At 60.5% G+C, this 19,638-nt stretch overlaps 1 protein-coding gene across 2 annotated transcripts; it reads right to left on the bottom strand.

The window, feature by feature from the left end:
- Positions 1-286: 286 nt before the first annotated feature.
- Positions 287-16,998, bottom strand: FRMD6 (FERM domain containing 6). 2 transcript variants are annotated; one of them, XM_084519682.1, is made up of 14 exons: positions 16,909-16,998; positions 9,109-9,313; positions 8,535-8,625; positions 8,290-8,432; positions 7,531-7,607; positions 6,792-6,978; positions 5,966-6,121; positions 5,600-5,665; positions 5,444-5,512; positions 5,162-5,336; positions 3,691-4,014; positions 3,460-3,591; positions 2,815-2,906; positions 287-2,708 (listed from the first exon to the last, which is right to left on the bottom strand). In XM_084519682.1, the coding sequence occupies exons 2-14, from the start codon at positions 9,205-9,207 to the stop codon at positions 2,424-2,426; spliced, it is 1,896 nt and encodes a 631-aa protein (XP_084375808.1). In that variant the 5' UTR covers positions 9,208-9,313; positions 16,909-16,998; the 3' UTR covers positions 287-2,423. The 2 variants fall into 2 exon arrangements, with proteins under 2 accessions (XP_084375808.1, XP_084375807.1); XM_084519681.1 differs by lacking the exon at positions 16,909-16,998 and having other exon boundaries at positions 8,353-8,432.
- Positions 16,999-19,638: the final 2,640 nt, after the last annotated feature.

Raw genomic sequence — 19,638 nt, forward strand, 5'->3', positions numbered from 1 at the left:
CCCCGCTGGAGCTGGGGCGCAGGCAGCACGGTGTCCCCACAGCGGAGGACGGCCCCGCTGTCACACCGCTGCCTGTCCCCTCCTGCAGGACCAGGGCTCCCCACGCAGGATGGGGACGGGGACACGGCCACAGGATGGCAGCAAATGCCACCGCTCGGCTGCCAGCAGCGGGCAGGGGACAGGGCAGGGGGACAGGGCTGGGGACCCCCCCCCCAGCCTCTCGTGCGCCCCATCCCTCCGCCTTCCATCCCTTCTTCGATCCTCAAATCGCCACGAGCCAAGGGGATGCAAACAAGGGGCACTTTTATTGTCACCTCCGGCCGCACCGCACAAGGCGCCCGACAAACCTCCTCGTTACACAAATGACACGGCGCTGGGGTTTTGGGGCCGTTTCACTCGGGTTTGGCTTTCGCCACACAGTCACTGCGCTCTCGCGTCGCCCTGACAGGGGGATCCTTTCACAGAAAGGACTATGCAGCTCGTGCACAAGGACAGCTTGATATTGCCAAGGGACCAGCACCAACCTCAAAAGGCCACCGACAACCCCATAATGCCCCATCCCACCCCACACAGCGGCCCCGGACCCGTGCGGCACCCTCTGCACCCCGCAGCCCCCGGGCACATGTTGGCCTCTCACCCCACACCCTGCTTGGTGCTGGGCTGCGTGCTTGGTGTTGGGTTTGGGGAGCTGCTCTGGTTCAGTTTTGGCTGTGGGATGAGGTGGGGAAAGGGACGGCGAGGCCTTGAGCTTGCCACTATCCCCCCCACGCTCCTCCATCACCAATTTGCGCGTTTCGTGCCCAAATGGTTCACGCTGCAGCCTCGCAGGGAAGGGGAAGAGGCCAGGGATGAATTTGGGGGATTTCCTGACCCCCTCAGCACACCAAAACCCACCCAGGGACGGTGGCTGTCTGTAGCAAACCCCAGCCCGGGATGCGGCGTCACAGCCATCCCTCGGCCTTTTGGGGTCCCCAAAAACCGACGCAGGGCCCTGAGCCCCCACGCAGCATCCCACCGCTGCCTTGGGTGGGTTTCGGGGGGATTTCCACGGGGTCCCCAGCCTCCTGCTGGCGTCCCTACATCATTTTCCCATGACACACATCAGTCCCACCGTGCCCACCCCTCCCACCCAGCTCCCCCGTAGCAATAACCCCGATTTTTTGGCACCGTGCCGACAGCTCCGCTCCGTTATTTTTTTTTTTTTTTTGGTACCGATCCCCCCCCCACTCCGAACATTTCTTAGAAAAATAAGATTGTGCTTATTTATAAAATATTTTTTTTTTTTTAAGAAAAGTTTCCAGTTTAAAAAAAAAAAAAAAAGGCGGTAATATCAAAACAGGGTAAAACTTTGGCTGTCGACGGCTAAACGCTCGGTAAAAAGACCGCCCGAGAAGGCGTCGTGCTGCGAGGACGCGCTGCCCCGGTGCTTTCCCCTCCTTGCACCTTCCTTCCCGGGGATGCTCTCAGAAAAAAAACAAAAACGGGTGCCTTTTCCCAGCACGTGGCCACCGTCCTTTGGCAGAGCCGTTCGAAGCGTAAAAGCCTGAAGGGCGCAGGGAAAGCCGTGGTAAATCGGAGCTGAGACCGCGCCGGGAAAAGCCACGCTCCCGGCGCGGCTGCAGGCGCCTTCTCCTGGCTGGGAAAGTCTCTTAGTGCTTGGAAAAAAATAAACCAACAAACTGATTGTCTGTATGCTTCGTGAAAGGAAGGCGTATCCTGTGTACAAAAGGCATTTCAGCGCAGAAACAAACTGAAAACGGGTCTGTGGGATCCGGCCATATATAAACATACGTACTTGGATATATTTATATATGGGATTTCTAGCCGGGGAGCGTTATTGCAGCGTCGTCACGGGTGACCCATCCTTCTCCGTTCTCCTTTCCTTTGGGTTTTCTTGGGTGCGGTATTTTTGGTTTCTTTTTTTTTGTTTTTCTTCTTTTTTTTTTGTTTTTAAATAAAGCTCCGTGAAGGCCTGAAGGCCCCGCTCGCCCCGCGTCCCCCAGCGGGACCAGGACCGAGCTCCAGCGCGTTTTTTTTGTTTTTTTTTTGGAAGATCTGGGTTCGGGCACTGTCCCTTCCCCGAGCAGGGACATCCCCGGCTGCTTATTGCTTCCCATACTGGCCTGGAGGGGATTTACATCTCTTTGGCTTGGCTTGGGCGCAGCAATCCGGTCTTTCCTTCCCAGCATCTCCTCGCCACCGAGCAGCAGCACGAAGGGAAGGGGCCGGGAGGGGAGAAAACCAAAATTTGCCCCGAGGCACTGAGGAAAACGGGGGCTGGCCAAGCGAGCTGTGCTCCTCCGAGGCCAACCAGGACTTTGTGCTCTGCACAAACCATTCCCAGAGGCAAAAGGCTGCCAGGGAGATGGTGGGGGGGGGACGGGGACGGGGACACACAGCGGCCAGTCCCGGCCCCGCCACGCTCAGACGACAAACTCCGGGACCTCGTCGTGGGTCAGGTCCAGCGAGAAGTATTTGCTGGTTCGTTTGACGGGGAAGCCCTCCTGGATGTTGAGGCACTGCTGGGCCAGGCAGCCGTGGCAGTAGAGGCCGTCCTCGGCCAGGCCGTGGCCGCAGCCGAAGGTGTAGCTCTGCGCCGTGTCCTGGCACAGGTCGGCCAGCTGCAAGAAGTCCTTCTGGTAGAGCCTGATGTCGTCCAGGCTCAGGCTGTGCCGGTCCGTCGAGGTTTTGGGTTTCCTGCACGCCGTCTGGGTGGAAGGAAGGGCGTCAGGAGCCGGGGTCCTCGGGGAAAGGGAGACCCAAACCTCCCCGGGAGAGGGGATGCGGGGTGAGGAGCCCGCGGGTGGCACCTACCTGGGGTAAGGAGTCCGTGCTCTGCCCCCGCAGCTTCACCACCGTCTCCGAGGAGCTGGAGGTGGAGGAGCTGAGCTCCTTTACGATCAGCCCTGCGCCGGGGAGAGAGAGGAAGAGGAGGGTGTGAAGGTTATCTCGTGGCATTGTGGCTCCCTTGGGGTGCCCACCCCATTGCTTTGGGATAGAAGGCACCCCCAGAAGGATGGCACCCCCAGCTGGATGGCACCCCCAGGGCTCTGCACCCACAAAGCATCCCAGATCGGCACCCAAACGGCACCCAAAGCCGAAATGACTCCCAACGACCACCTCTGGCTCCGGCCAGGGCACCTCTGCCCTCGTTCCTGGTGTCCCCACAAGACTCCTGCCACCCCCTGCCCGCTGTCACAGGGGCTCGCTGCTCGGGTTTGTGCTTCCTTTCCACGTGCACCCCCCAAAAAAAACTTAAAGCAAACCCTCCTCTTAGAAAACCCCACACCTTTCCGGGGCTTTTCGCATTTTCACCCGGCTGCACGTGCCCCATCCTCCCCTCCACCCACCGGGCACCCGAAAATTCCCAAGGACGCTCGGGCTCAATTTTTTTTTTGTCCCACAGCAAGACAAACGTGGAAGAGGAAAGGCAGGGGAGGAGGGGAAGCCTGGTGTTACCTGAGTGCCCGTTGAATTTGCGCGACAGCAGCATGTCCTCGGTGATGTAGACGCACATATCGGGGCTCACCTCCAGCGCCAGCTCCCCCGCCTGCTCCAGCTCCCGGGGGTCGTCCACCAGCATCTCTATCTCTGCTCGGGGCAAGGGGGGAGATTTATGGGGACGGGTGAGCGAGGAGAAGCACCCCAAGAGCCCTCAGGGTGGGGAACCGAGGCTCTGGGGTCGCTCACCCTCATCCTGGGAGTCCTCCTCCAGCCGGTCCTTGCCCCCGCTCTCCACGCCGGAGGTGTGGGAGCTGCCGTGGCTGGTCATGGAGCTGCAGGTCTTGAGCTTGCGGTGGACGCCGGCCTCCTCGGCCCCCGTCTCGCGGGGTTTGGGGTCGGCCTCGATGCCCGAGGTGTGGGAGCTGCTGTGGCTGGCCGTGGAGTGCCGCGACAGGCGCTTGTGCCGGAGGCTGCCGGCGCTGCTGCCGCTGGCCCGCGAGCGCTTCTCCAGCTGCTCCATGTCCAGGTCCAGGGTGTCGCTGATGTAGGACTCGCGGTACTGCTTCTTCTCTGTAAGGGGGGCAGCACGGTGGTACATGGCACCCTGAGCCCCCCAGGGCAACCCCAAGCCACCCCCGGGGTGCCAAACCCAAACCCAAAGGGGTGGCGCGATGGGAGACGGCTCCGTCGGGGGCACACGGGGCTGGGGGAGGTGGGTGAGGAGCTCTAAAGGTGCTGGGTGCTGCCTCCAGGGGGGGGAGGAGGAGGAAGGAGAGGAAGAGAAGAAAAAGGAGGAGGAAGAGGAGGAAGATGGAGAGGAGGAAGGGGAAGGAGAAAGAGGAGGAGAAAGAGGAGGAGGGGGAGGAGGAAGATGGAGAGGAGGAAGGGGAAGAGGAGGAGGAGAAAGAAGAAGAAAGAGAAGAAGGAAGAGGAGGAGGAGGGGAAGGAGGAGGAGGAGGAGGAGGAGGAGGAAGAAAGGGAAGAAAAGGGGAAGGGGAAAGAAGAGGGGAAGGAGCAGGAGGAGGAAGAGAAAGAAGAAAGAAGGAGAAGGAAGAGGAGGAGGAAGGGAAAGAGGAAGAGGAGAAAAGGGAAGAAAAGGAGAAGGGGAAGGGGAAGAGGGGAAGGAGGAGGAGGAAGGAGAAGGAGAAGGAGAAGGAGAAGGAGAAGGAGAAGGAGAAGGAGAAGGAGAAGGAGAAGGAGAAGGAGAAGGAGAAGGAGAAGGAGAAGGAGAAGGAGAAGGAGAAGGAGAAGGAGAAGGAGAAGGAGAAGGAGAAGGAGAAGGAGAAGGAGAAGGAGAAGGAGAAGGAGAAGGAGAAGGAGAAGGAGAAGGAGAAGGAGAAGGAGAAGGAGAAGGAGAAGGAGAAGGAGAAGGAGAAGGAGAAGGAGAAGGAGAAGGAGAAGTTTGTTTCCACAAGGGTTTTACGAGCTTGGGGAAGGGCCATGGGGCACTGGGAAGCGCCGTGCTGGGGCACTGGGAGGAACTGGGCCCTTGTGGAGCACAGCAGGGCTCGCACCCATCCCTCAGCACCCCGGGGGTATCCACAGGCACCCACCCCAACCAGGAGAGGACTTTTGGCCACCCCCAGCCCAGCTCTGGACCAGGACCAGGACCACCCTGACGCACCATCAAGGGGACCCATGGGGTCCCCTCCATCACCAGGCCGGGCAGCGAGCCCGGCAGGGGCAGGGTTTGCAGGGCAGCCCCCCGGGCACCTACCCTCGTTCTCCTCCAGCTTGCGAACCTGGCGCAGCACGGGCTGCAGGTTCATGTAGAGCCGGTGGCTGCTGCTGAGCAGCTGCAGGAGGTGACGGGAGCGCAGCGGGCAGCCCGTGTAGTAGATGAGTTTCCTGGCCGAGGGCAGCCCGTCGGGAAGGATCTCGAACTTCTTGCCCTGTGCACGAACCAGGGGAAGCTCAGCAAGGGTGGCACCGGCGTCCTGCACCCCAGCTGGAGCACCCCAAGTGAGCCAGCCCGGCACGCACGTGGCCCCGCACTCACCACGAACACCAATTTGCCCACGTTTGTCCAGGGGAAGTCGTAGAGCAGCTGCTTTTCCTCGTCGAGGTTCTGCAAGAAGAGGTGAAGCTGAGGAAATGAGGGCACGGGGAGCCCGCGGGGATGGAGCCCAGCCCTGGGCGCTGCCCGGCCCCGTACCTGGAAGATCTGAATGCCCCGAGTGGTCAGCCCCAGCGTCAGGGAGGCTTCCACCTCCCTCTTGTCCTGGAAGGGAGAGATGAGAGGCTTTTAAATACGCCATTTGCAGCTTTTTTAAGGCTGGGGCACTTCTGTGCCTGAGCACACCCAGCACCAGCACCACGCCGGTGACGGTGGCCACGCGGGTGGCCGCAGCTCGCCCACGCGCATCTCCCTGCAGGGCACAAATGGCTGGAAAAAAGGTATTTTAAACCATTTTTCCAGCTCTTTTCAACAACGTGCCTCCTCGCCGTGCTCAGGCGCTCTCCATACGTGCCATGCCCCGGAGACAAACTTCTCCTCCCCACTTTCAGCGGGGGCTCTCACCTTGTAGAGCCTGTAGTAGTGCACGGCCACGTCGTCCAGCCGCACGGCCTCCTTGATGTACTTGAGGTGGGCCTCGGAGGCCGTCAGAGCGAACTGGTCCTTGTGCATGTTGGGGACGTGCTTCAGGATGTAATCCCGGCCCCTCTTGGCCACGACCTGTTTGAAGGCGAGGAGGGTGTCGAGGGGAGCGGGGGCGAGGCCGGGGGAAGAGGCAAAGCAGAGCGGCGCCTTCCATCCTAGAGACCTGCGAGCTCCCCATCCCTGTAGTGCTCAATTTCTGGTGGTAAGAATAGGATAAATACAGGGGCCAAACATTCCTCCTTGTAGGGTTTCCCACTGGGCACGGCCACGGGGCCGTCACTGCTCCCCAGCACGTAGGAAAACCACGGAAACTGGTAGATTTGGGGCAAACCCAAGACATTTCAGTCATCAATCAAAGCGGGCAGCAGTGCCTACACCTTTTATATGATTTTCTATGATTCTGTGATTTATTTATCCTGCCATCCCGGCACCCTGAGCAGTCCTGGCTGTGGGATGCCCTGGGCAGGCCACGGAGGGCACGTGAGGGTGGCCGGGCGGCGCGGCGCGAGGGGAAACCCCCATAGCAAATACAGGAAAACCCCCATCTGTGGCACCACCACGCTGACCCCGAGAGCTATTTGCAGCCCCAGCAGTTGTCACCGGTTATTAATAACCAGGACAAGGCTGGAGCCGAGGAGCCAGCAGCATCGCCCCTTCCCCTGAAACAAACCCCGAGCGGCGCGGAGAGCGGGCAGGACGTGCCACGGACATGGGATATCCTTGTGGCAGGCAGCAGCGGGCTTACCCAGGCAGGGAAATAGGCTTCGGGCTCGAAGTACTTCCCGTAGTGCTTGCTGCGTTTGAAATCCCCCAGGTCGGCCTGCAGGGCGAAGGCGGTGAGCAGGAAGTAGGCTTCCTCGCGCAGCACGCACTGCGAGTGCAGCACCTGCTTCCGCAGGTGCCAGTAGTAGTAGTACCGCGCCGTCCGGTCGCTGCAGGGGGCGAGAGGGTTCGGGGAGGGGGTGCTGGGGAGCCGACGGCGGCACGAGGTCCACGCGGGCACCCCCTCGCAGCACCCCCAGTCGGCAGCTGGGAAATCAAAGCCGCTGCCACGGCACCGCCGCGCGGCCACCGGGTCCCAGCGCGGCACGGAGATGGTTTAGGCCCTGCAGATGTCTTGTTTTTATGCTGAAAGGAGATGTCAAGATCCCTTCTGGCTTGCTGGAGAGGGATAAAACCCTAAATCGCAGCCCCCAACCCCAAAAATGGCTCCTTCATCACTGAGGGGGGAGATGCGTCCCTGATAGTCCCTGCAGGGAGGTTCGCAGAGCGGGGTCCCTTGGCACACGAACAGATTTAGGGACAGGGACGGCAAAAAGGGGCGAGCTTTGGGTGCCTGCACACTCCTGAAAGAGGACACGCTATTTTGGGTTACTTTCATAAAAATCTGTAGGTTTTTTTTTTGCAGGGTTTTGGCACTGCCCAGACGCAGCCCGGTGCGCCACGAGCCCCCCGCGCGCGGTTGTCACCTTATCAGCCCTCACCTTATCAGCCTGCCGTTCTCCACGTAGTACTGCACTCGGAAGTGGATGATCATGGGGGGGCCGAACTGGTCGATCCCCTGAAACACAGAAGGCGTTCGGGGCTCCTGCGGGGATCCCGTTTTCACGCTGCGACCCCCCGACCCGCTCCGGCACCCCCAGCGCGAGGTCTGCCTTGGCAGTTCCCCTCCCCACCACCACGTTTTCCCTCCCCCAAATCTGCCTTATCCGAAAAAACAAAGGGGATTTGGGTTTAAAGAAGGTGGAGGTTGGGTTTGAGACCCCCAGAGGGTCTGCAGCCACTTTCCCCCGTGCTGCTGTCCCTCTTCCATCCCTCCCTGTCCCCTTCGCCAGTCCCCGCAGCAGCACGGGAGCCTTCGCACCGAGCTCCCCGTGCAGGCTGCACTGAAAATGATGAAAAGGTGCTTTGGGAAAAGGAAAAAAAAAATTAAAAAAGGAAACAAAAAATGAAACAAAAAAAGGGGAAAAAAAGGGAAAAAAAAAAAAAAGGATGTTTGATTTTAAATATGAAAAAAAAAAATGAATTTCAGATGAAATTCTGCTGAAACATGGGGAAATGAGAGAGGAAAAAAATCACTGGGGAAAAAATGAATGTAGAGGACAGGTCCCCAGCTGGGGCACGTGGTGGCACGGGGGTGACGGCCACCAAGCCCCCTCGGGGTTTGCACGCTCCCCCTCCTCCCCCCCGCCCCAAAACGCGTTCCTCCCCCCCGCCCCCCGCAGCTGCGCAGGGACAGTGACCTGCGCCGGGGACAGAGGTGGCCTTAGTGCCGTCATCTCTCCATGCAACACCTCACCGCTGACCTTGCTGGCCTCCTTCTTCCACTCCTTGGGGCAGTACTTGTAGAGTTTCTGGGCCAGGTCCATGTACACGTGCTCATTGTCTGCCGGGGGGGGGGGACAGGGGTGAGCGTGGCCGGCGCGTCCACGCGCCCAAACGGCACCGGGGACGGGCACCGGGGAGGGTGGGACAGCCCCAGACTTACTCTGGATGACGCTGAGCCCGAAGAGGTGGCAGTCCTTCAGCCTCAGGAGGTCGCACACCTGCACGAGGAGCTCGTGGCACAAGATCTTCACCTGCGGATGCACGCACGAGCCCCGTCGCACCGGCACCGAAACCCTGCCGTGGCCCCCGGCGCGCTCACCGGGGGGGGTCTGGGTCTTTTCCAAGAGGACAAAATCCCCCCCCCAAAAATGTGGGATACACGCAGCTGGGGCAGCTTGAGTGCAGGTGGTGCAAGCAGCCTGCTTTGGGGGCAGAAAGTGGAATATTGGGTGGCGCTGAATAAAAAAATAAATCAGCAGAGTGTGGGAATTTCACGGCCAGCAGCCAACGAAAAGCTCAGCAAGCGGCGCACGGAACGAAGAAGCAGCAGGAGAGCGTAAAGCACCTTCAAGGGGAACAACCATGGGGGTTTCAGCAGCAAGGAGAGGGCAGGGGGGGCTCGAAAGGAGAAGCAGAAGCGAGAGGAGAGCTGGCAAAAGAGGCGCAGGGCGACGCCAGCGGCCGTGCTCAGCGGGAACGGGGGGGTCCCCGATCCGCCACCGCCGCCGCCTTACGTTGATGATGATGTTGAGGGAGTCGTCGTTGGGGAGGAAGATGCACACGCTGCGGCGGTCCTGCATGACTCGGTTGTTGTGGAAGGGCAGCTTGTTCATCGTGGGCCGGGCTCTCCCTCGCCGAGCGGCCGGGCTGGGGCTGGGGGCGGGCGGCGGGCACCTCACCGGCGAGCCGGGGCAGCCTCGGTCCCCGCGGGCGCCATCCCTGTGGGATACGGGGTCGGATGAGCCCTGCACCAAATTCCCTGTCCTGTGCCTTATGATGAGCTCCCCAGGAGGCCCCCACAGTCGTATCCCCTCCCATTAAGCTGGTGTCCCCCCCCGCAAGGGGTGGCAGGGGACACCCGAGCGTGCCCCGCCGTGGTTTGGGCAGCGTGGGGTCTCAGCCCAGCCCTAAAAGCCTGAAGCAGCGGGTTTCTTCTCCCGGCTACAGTTTCGGAAAAACCTCCGAAGAGGCTTTCCGGGCATCGCAGCCATCATAAAAAACTCTTTGTGCTGGGAACAAACCAGGCTGGCCCGCCACGGCGCTGCCTGGCGGGAGGTTTCGCGGCGAGCTGCAGAAAGCCCCAGATCAGTGGGGGCTGGATTTAGGATCTGTGCCCCCCCCCAGCAGCCCCGTGCCCCTCCAGCACCACCCCAATTTCTTGCAGGGCTCAGAAAAACCCTGCAAGAGCCCCACGGGATGCACGGGGCAGCCAGCAGCCCTCGCCCCCTGCTCGCTCATCCCCTGCGTTCGCCTGAGTCGGGACCGGGGCCAAGACAAACCCGTCCCAGCACCAACCACAGGCAACTGGGTTTTATCCTATTTTCAAGGACAAATATTCCTTAAGCACTCTTCATCCCACAGCTGTCCCCGGGGACGCAAACGCCGGCGTGAAACAATGAGCAAGGATCTTTAAAACCCCAACTAGCTCGCTGCTTTTCCTAACCAGCAGCTCTGCGCTGGCACCGAGGACACGACAGCGTCTCCCTCTGCACCAAGTATTAGCTCTGCTCTAAACAAAAACACGCCTGGCTTCCAAAAACAGTTCCACTCGGAGATTTTTACAGCGGAGGAAGAAGTGCCCCGAGGTGACTTGGCGCTGGGTGGTTGCTGGCGGTGAGGGCGAGTTGGGAAACCCAGGGGTGAAGCTCTCCTGCCATGCTGGGCTGGACCCTCCGAGGTGTTGTGTGGCTGTGCAACGTGGCCGTGCATTAAATCCGTGCACCAGAGCAGTGCAACGAGGCCGTGCATTGCACACTTGAATTGTGCCCATGCGTCGTGGCCGTGCACTGCACCCGTGCCTCTGCGCACCGTGCCCGTGCCCGGACACGCTCGATCCCGACTCGAAGCAAGCAGCCCAGCTGCCAGGCTGCTTTCGGGGTTCATTAAAAATCACAGCAGGGAAGGAAATGGGGCTGAAGGTATTTGGTGAGCGTCCCCAACAGCAGGGAGGGCGCCGTGCCCCAGGGGCAGGCACTGCACGGCGCCCTCGGCACCCCGCTGCCACCCACGGGTGCCCCACAGCCCCCGAGCATCCTCCTGCTGCAGCCACAGCACAGAGTATTTTTGACTTTCCGGGTAGAAATAAGCGGGTCCTTCCTCCAGCCGGGCTGCTGGCACACGGCCCAGCCCCGAGGAAGAAGCCCGAAGAGCTCCTGGAAATGAAACCACATCTTCGGGGCCCTGGCAAAACCGCCCGTGCCCCGGGAGCGACGCCAGGCCATACATTCACTCCTCGCCCTGCAGGGCACTGCCTGCAAGAGCAGACAAAACGCTTGAGGAAAAAAAAACAACACGCATTTCTGTGTTTGTAGAGGAAACGCTCCAGATCCTCCTGCTGAACGCTGTCTCCCTGTGTTGGGGCAGCTTTACAACCCCCCCCAGCTGCCGGAGCTTCCCCAGGGTGTCCGCAAGCTGGGTGAGAGGCACCCATCGGGCACCCCGAGCCCTTCCCGGGCGAGCTGTCCCCCCGCAGAGCTGGGGGCATTATTTTGGGGCAGCTGCTGCCCCTTCCCACGAGGTCAGCTCGCATTCCCTGTGCTGCTCCGGCGCGCCGAGACAGCCGCGGGCTGGGCGCTGCGCTCGGCTGTCTCCCCAAAAACACCCGCCGGCGCTGGGTGGAAAGGCTTGAAAAAAAAGGAAAATAACCCGGTAAGTGCTGCTGTTGGCTAACCGTGAGCCGGGGGCAAACTCGGTCTATCTGTGGCCGCTGTTAAGATTCCCAGCAAACAGGTATTTTTCTCCCCGTGTGCCCAAACAAGCGCTGACACGAGCCCCGAACACGCACGGCTCCGGGCTGGGAACGGCAAGAGGAGATTGCAGCAAGGGAGCTCTGCTCGGATCCCACGGTTTTCCAGCAAGAGCTGCCCCTGTGCACGCAGAGACCCCCAGCAAACCTTCCCCACGTGCGATTTGGCAAGGTTTGGTAGAGCCAAGCGGTGCTGGCACCCGTGCAGCTGCAAAACCCACCGAGGACGGAGGGTTTGGGCATGGAGCAGCCCCGTGGTGCCGGCACTCGCGGCTCTCCCAGCCACGGCGCAGCTAGAACGGCACGCTGGTGGTTTTCCTGCTAAAGGGAGCTCGGGCAAAAAGCATTAAAACATCACGGGAAGGCACTGCAAACACCACATCAGCCTCCCTGCGCTCCAGGACTCCGGGGGGCAGGGAGAAAATTCCTCGATCCGTTGTGCTTGCCCCGGTGCCGCGGGATGAATGCTTTTACAGAGCTGCCCTGGAAGGAAAACGTTGTGCAATAAAGCCCAGAAAGCAGCTCCCAACATCCCTGCTACCCGGGCACGCGCCATGTGGAACCCACGCGGGTCCTGCACGCACGGCTACGGGCACGCGAGGGCTCTGGCAGCGGGGGAGCAGCTTGCCAGGCTCTCACAGCCAGCAGCAATTCTGGTCCCGTTCCAGCGCCGGGGATTTGCATAGCCTGAACTCCGTGGCCGAGGTGGGTTTTTGCTTCCCTAAAGCCGGCACACAGCTCCTTGCCGTGCCAAACGAGGCTTTTCTGCACGTGCATCAGACCCAGAGGACGTGGTCGGCTCTCGGGTTGTGATATTTCTGTGATTTTGGCTCCGGGGATGCCCGAGGACGGGTGTCACGGTGCTGGCGGGTGGCACCGGTCACCAACGAGTCCCTCCTGCTGCTACCAAGGCGGGGAGAAGCAGCACAGCACAAGGCACACGCTGAAAGCACATCCCTTAACAGCATCCCTCGAGCGCCGTCACGTTTATATTTGACCGATTTCCTTTTTTTTTCCCTGTAAATTCTGTCCTATCAGCCGTCCAAGCCGGCCGCCGGTCCCCGGCTTTTGTTTGGGTGCGCTCGGGAGCCACAATAGCAGCGCATTAAGGGATTATGCAAGGGTTGATCGGCGCAGGGAGAGGAAAGGCAGAACAAAGTGCAGAGCTGGATGGGAAGATGAATTCACGGGGCAGGAATTTCTTGTTTGGAAGAGCTGAGAGTCGGTGCTACCCCACATCACAGGGCGCAGGTATGCGCAAGCTGTTATTACAAGTTTGGAGGCTGTCACTTAGCGCAGCTTCTGCGAACCCAAAAGCGAGATTAATTCGCGCTTGCGGTCACCCCGTAATTAAAATTGTCTCCAATTCCTCCTGAACTCAACAGTTTCCTCATAACGAACTGAGGCAGATGAAAGAGACCTGCACTGGGAAAAAGGACCGGGTTATAAATATTCCATTACTTCATCCCCCACAAAGCTGTCGGGGTGCTGGGGACTCGGCCGGGGCAGCACCGGGGTCCCCGCGGCCACCGGCGTGCAGCAGCTCTGGGGACACCCGGGGACGGCCACCAAGGGCTGGGACACGAGCACAATCCCAAAAACGGGGACGCTGAAGCTGGGGCAAGCCGAGGGGCTCAGGAAATTGAGCCGGGGGCTCAGGAAATTGCTCCCTGTGCCATGCAAAATGTCCAATCCAGCCCGGGAGCACGGAGTTTCCCAGCTGTGCGTTACCCGTGCGCGGCACAGCAATTCCTCCTGCCTTCGCTGCCTTCTTTTGGGCTCGGTGCTCCACAAACTAAAACCAGCAGCGGAGGCGCTCAGGAGACGGATCTCGGCGGGCTCCGGCCGCCAGCTCCTGCTTTTTGCTTTTTTTTTTTTTTTTTCTTCTCTGTTTTCCTTTCCTGTTTCACGAACCAGCCCCTTCCATTTTATTTCCTTCTGGAAAACTTCACCACCGGCCTCTGGGATTCCAGCAACGCCTGCCGACAGCTCCCAGATGCGGCACCACCGGGTCTGGGGGGGCTCTATCCATGCTCCCCCCCGGCTGCTGCAGATGTCCGAGCCCTGAAGGAAGCTGGTGGTGATGATCCATCGGGACAGCTCACCAGGGGCAAGGCCGGGGCTGCACGCACGCATCCGGCCAAGCTGGTGTCCTGCAGCTCTGCCCGGTTTGGGAGGGCTGGAAACAAGGAGATGCCCCCACGCCAGGATGGCCATGCAGCCCACGCCTCCCCGCTGGCGCTGGGAAGCAGCTCTCCCTCCTGCAGCATCCAGCTGGGGCACTTGGGCTTCCTTCCATTGATTTTTCAGCCTCCCAAAGCCGGGTTTGGCCCAGCCACCTCCACCCCCGTCCCGTGGCGGTGCCCAAAATCGCACCGCGAGGCGCCCAGACCGCTCGGAGGCCGGAGAGGAGGCGCACGGCTCGAGGCGGGCTGGAGGCCGGCTGGCACACGGCTGGAAGCAATTATCCCCTGCGGCAGCGCCGGGAGGAGGAGGAGGAGGAGAAGGAGGAGGAGGAGGAGGAGGAGGAGACGCGGCGCTGCTCTGCTTGCTGCGGGTTATTCGAGGAGAGGCAGGGGAACAGACGGGGCTTTGTGCGCCCCGGCCAGACGGGACCCCGGCGCGGGCACCCCGAGCCCCTGAGCAGTGCTTTCATCCTGTTACACCCCCCCCCTACGCTTTCCGGGGCTTTGTGAAACTTCCCCCAGCCCCACAGCAGGGTTTTTTGGAGCACGGGTCCCGGGATGGCAGCAGCTGCCCCAAAGGATGCCCGGGGATGGGAAGCAGCGCTGCCCTCTCCGTCCATGGGGTTAGCCCGAGCAGTATCCAAAAATCCTCGGGGGTTTGGCCCTGGGTTTGGCTGTAGGATCTGCTCTCCAGCCACAAGGCAAGGAGCAGAGCAACCTCCCCGCAGCCAGCTTGGCCTCCCCGTGCTGGAAAGAGACATTTCCAAACCATGAAAGCCCCTGTTAAAAAAAATAACACCAACTCCAGGGCAGCGTCCTGCCTGCGTGATGCCCCGACCCCAGGAAAAAGTCCCTGTTTGCAGGGAAAGGGCTTTCGGGAGGGTTTGGAAGATTTTTGTGCAAAAACCCCTTTTGGGAGCCCCATCCCATGGCCGTGCTCCCGGGCAGGAGCCGCGCTGCCACGGCCCAGCTGGGGCTCAGCGCCCAAACCGGTCCCCGCTCCAGGTGCATGTGGAAAAAGCCCCAAACCCAAAGCCTCCATCCTACTTATTGTAGCCCCGGGACAGGGGAGATTTCCCAGGAGAGAAGGAGACGGCTTCAAAACCGCACGTGGGGAAGCGCTGCCCTGCCCCGGGTCCGCAGCGAGGTGCAAAGCACGTGGGGTGGGTGCTGAACCCAGCCACAACCCCACGGGATGCCGGCGGGCTCCCCAAATTCAGCCCCACCGGGTGGCTCCCAGCATCGCTTCCCGAAGAGCACGCATGCCAGGCACCAAGCCCGCAGCTCCATTTTGCACAAAACCAGCCCCATTTCATGCCGAAACGCACACAGCAGCGCCTTGAACCTTCAGGTCCCCATCTGCGCCCTCCGAAGTCCGCGGCACCTTTGCCTCCGGCTCCGGATTGGGGCAAACGAAGCCAAAGTTATTATTTTGGGGATCCTCAGGACTGCAGGGGAAGAGCAGAGACGCCCTGGCTGGGCAGCCCACGAGCGAGCAGCGTGGTCTCTGCGAGCGGCCGGGCACCTCCACGCTCCAAATCGCCCCGGGCAGCCCCAAAAGCAGCAGGGCTGGGGGAGCCACCCCGCACCTCCCCGGCTCCCCTTCCCCGGCAGCGCTGGGGAGAGCCTTCTGCCTTTGGAAAATATCATAAGCCTGCTTTTCAGAGAGGCAAAGAAAAAAAATAAAAGCATAAAACTAAATTAACAACCAGGCAGATATTTTAACCACAACCATAATTTGTATATTCCATCTGGAGTCCACAGCGCTGCCTTTCTTTTTTTTTTTTTTTTATTTTCTTTTTTTTTTTTTTAGCAGGAGGGAGCTGACATCATCTTAATTTGAAATTCGCATTTATTTTTACATCTGGTCTGAATTAATCCTTTTCAGTGTACTGACTTTCATGTAATGGAATAATTGCTTACAGATTCTGGGTTTAAAGAGCCTGAATAAACCGAGTTTAAAAAAAGAACCCCTTTGCAAACTGATAGTAAAAAGCCTCTAACCTATAACCAAATCCCAATCTGCCTTCGGGACTCGGAGTTTTAAACGAAACAACGTCGCTTTCAGGCAACAGAGACCAAATCCATCCACGCTCTGTCTAAGAATTAGGGAGTGCGAGCAAGCCTGGTGGAAAAACACCGACACAAACCAGCCCAGGAACCGCGCAGAGCAGGAACCCTCGGCGCGCAATCAGCGCGGCTGGAACCGTTCTGGAAAAGCTGAGCTTGGCTTCGAGCGAAAAACACCCTCATGACCAGAAAACGCCTCAGCCACGAGCAGAAAAAAAGCTGATTTGGGACTGCGAGGTGACAGCGAAGGCACCCTCCTGTGAGGTGACAGCGGTGGCATGTCCTGGGGATGCCGCGGTGGCAGCAGCAGGGAAAGGTACTCCTCGTGGGAACGCTAGTCCCTATGGGGCCACCAGCTCGTTTAGGGCCTCGTTAAGGGGCTGTATGGGTTTATCCTCATGGATGGGGGATCACATCCCCAGTGGGAAGCACAGCACTGAGCCGTAGTGGTGTTATCGGGTGTGCTGGGTGCCACCCAGCTCCGTGCCATGGCACCCCCGTGTCCCCACCCGCCCCGGTGACCCTCTGGCCACGCAGCCTCCCCTGGGACTGAGCGGGTCCTGGGGTGACGGCACCCACAGGCAGGGGCACCCATGGGTGAGCGGCACCCAGAGGCCACGATCCATGGCCAAGAGGCCCCACGGTGAGGGTACCAACGGCACCCATGGGTGCTGGATCCCATGGGGAAGTGTAACCCACAGACAAGGGGAGGGGACTGGGTGAGGATGGGACCCCCGGGCGATGGGACCCACGGGTGACCGTGACCCCTGGGCGATGGGACCCATGGGTGACTGCGACCCCTGGGCGATGGGACCCACGGGTGAGGGGACCCCCAGACAAGCGCAGCCCACGGGCGAGCGTGACCCAGGGGCAGGGGGTGCCACGGATGGGCAGGACCCAGGGCCGAGCACAGCCCCGGGCGAGGGGTCCCGGGGGCCGGGCGGAGGAGCGGAGAGGAGCGGAGCGGGGCGGGCGGGGGGTTGGCGGAGCAGCCCCGCCGCTGTTAAATTTCAACTCCCTGCGACCGGCCAGAGGAAATGACTCGCATTCCTGGAAAATGAAGCCACTTGCAGCTCTCCGGCACCAACTCGGCCCCCAAGCGCAACAAGCCGCCGCGCCGGCCCCCGCCGCCCCCAAACGCCCCCCACGGCCACGCGAGCCCACCCGGGGCACCTCAGGGGGCTGCACCGGAGCCGGGAGAGCGGCGGATGGACCGTGCCGAGCCGTGCCGAGCCGTGCCCGTGCCCGGCCGAGCCGTGCCAAAGCGTGCCCGAGCCGTGCGCGCGGTGCGGGGCGCACGGGTGCGCACCTACCTGCGGCTCCGGGGACCGCGCTGCCGAGCCGAGCCGTGCCGTGCCGAGCCGTGCCGAGCCGTGCGGAGCCGTGCCGAGCCGTGCCCAGCCCAGCCCAGCCCAGCCCGACGCCCCCGCCCCTTCCCCGGCCGCACCGCCCCGAGCGCCACCGGCACCGCCTCCCTCCAGCCTCGGCGAGGGGCCGGGGCCGGCCGGGGGGCAGCGGGCAGCCCCCGGGGGGAGCGCGGAGAGGGGCCGGGAGGGGACGGAGGGCACCGAGGAGGGGGTCCAGGGGTGGTCCTGGGGGAGCTGAGCTGCCTGCGGGGAGCTGATAGACGCAGGGAGCGGGCAGCCCCTGGGGGGAGCCGGGCATCCCCCCGGGGGCACCGGCATCGCCTGGCCTCTGCGGGGGGAGCCGAGCACCCCCTGAGCCAGCCCTGCGGTCCCCAGCTCCATCCTGAGGCAGCCCCTTGGGAGCAGAAGCCCCAGGCTCTGCCTGTGCCCCATCACATCACTCATCCTTCCCCCCGCTCTTAAAAACTCGTGCTGCCTGGGCCGCTGCTATGCCACCGAGAAAGAATCCCCAGAAAGCTTTCCCCCAAAGCCCCAATGTCTCATAAACCTCCCCAAAAAATCCCCAAAGCCCCCAGGTTTTCCCACAGCCCCAGCCAGCCGTGGAGGAGCCGCTGCCACCCCTCAGCGTGCAGTGCCTGGGGCTCTGAGCACCCCCCGGCCGTGCCAGCGACCCCCTAGGCCTGCCCTCAGGAACCAAACCGAGCCAGAATTAGGGCCGGATCCTGCTCCTACAAAATCCTCCCCTAATGTCCTGGCAGCAGGACCACGGCGGGGTCAGGCTGGCTTTTGTGACGGCCCAAGGGTGCCCGTAAGGGGTGCCCCGTGCCCGTAAGGCAGCCGAAGCGCACACGGGGCCAGGCTCCATCATTGACCCGGGCCAGGAATAGCAGCAGCAGCGCCATAAATTAGCGGCAAAGCATCTTCCGCGGCGCTCCTTCCTCAGAAGTGCCATATGGCGAGATTTGTTTTGGGAGTAGTTATTTATTCCTCACTTTTAAGTGTCTATAGGCATCTTTCGGGCTGACCTGCGAGGCCGGCTCTGCCCCCGCAGTCTCTGCGAGGCTGTGGGAGAGAACAGCCGCTCGTTCCCAGACCTAAATAAAGAGCAGCTCTGCTGCGAATACCCTGACGCTCGCTCCTGAAATCTGTTTGCAGCCCGGCAGATCGTGCCGGGTAATTACACGACGCGAGCGCGCGGTGCCGGCAGTGGGAACCCGACGCGCTGCTGCTGCTGCTGTCCTCATGGAAAAAAACAGCCTGGCTTTCGGCAGAGCTGAAAGGGGCTGGAGAAGCGCCGGGTTTGGGCTCTCTTCTTCCATGAAAAATTCAGGGAGCGTTTGCACTCTGCAGCTCGCTGCTGCTCGTGGCACACCGCGTCCCCGTCAAGCCACCGGTGGCACGTGCTTGGTGCCACCGCAGCCAAGGGGACGGGCAGAGCAGAGGCCACCTCCCCAGCCAGAAGTCTTTTTTTTTCCCCCAAAATTCACTCTGGAGACCTCCCTTCCCCAGCTAGCACAGGGGCCATGCACATTGCGGAGCTGCAATTTGCTTCATTTTCTAGAAAATTAAGAAAACGTTTTCAGTGTGGCGCTGGTGGGGCACATCACCAGCTCCAGCAGCGAGGGGCAAACATCCCCATCACCTCCTGCTCTGCTCAGGAGGGCAAATCAGTGCCACAGGTGTGCCACACGGGTCCCATCCTGCTGAATATGTCACCTGTGTGTCCCAAACAAGCCCCTTCCCTGCTGCTCACCCCCAGGCTTATGTGAGCTGCCCCTCGGTAATAAGGTGCCGTGATCTGGAGGCACTGGGACAGCCAAATAAAGCAGCAGAAAGCTTGCAGATGCCAGCGAGGCGATACACAAACACATATTTGGATGGTGTGCGTGCTCACTCTGTGTTACAGATCCCAGGATAAGTGGAGATACTCCCAGGCCAGGGCTGCGGGCGTGTCCCCTCCACAGGGAGAGCTCGGAAAGATGGACACGAGCCAGTGTCCGGCCGGCCGGCTTTGTGAAAGGAAAACCCCAAGGACTCCAGTGACATTTCTCTTTCACAATTCAGGCATTAAGATTGCCAAAAAAAATCCCAAGAAACGGAAACGCAGATGGAAAATGTAATAAATTGAACCTTTTCTTTCTCTCTTTCCTTTTGGAGAAGGTTTGAGCGGGGCTAATTGCATTGCGAGCCATGTCTCCGGAAAGGAAAAAAAAAAAAAAAAACAAAAAAAAACGGAGTTGTGGTTCTGACCAAAAATATCATCCACATAAAATATACAGATTTTTTTCACACTAGATGTATTTATATTAAGAGGAGGGGAAATAGCAGCTGTTCACTGTGATCCTGCATTATCGCCAGTCGAGTATCTTCTGTAGCAGCGTCTCAATATCGGCATTGTTACTGGCAGGAATCGCTGCACAGACGTGGAAGCTCTCTTATCTCATACATATTTTCCCTGTGATTTTTGCTAATGGGATAAAAATTATAAACAAAGCCACAGAGTAACGAATAAATTCATCTGGTTCTCAGCGCCCGGCTCCGTTCTGCAGAGGCTGGGGTTGCTGCAGCCTGCAGCGCGCCGGGCGCTCCGCTCCGTCCGGGGAGCATTTCCAAATTCAGGCTGGGGCTGCGCTCACCCGAGGCATGTTCCCTGTCAGTGCTCAGCATCACCACCGG

This window comes from Aythya ferina (assembly GCF_964211825.1).
Source record: "Aythya ferina genome assembly, chromosome: 5".
Classification (NCBI taxonomy): domain Eukaryota; kingdom Metazoa; phylum Chordata; class Aves; order Anseriformes; family Anatidae; genus Aythya; species Aythya ferina.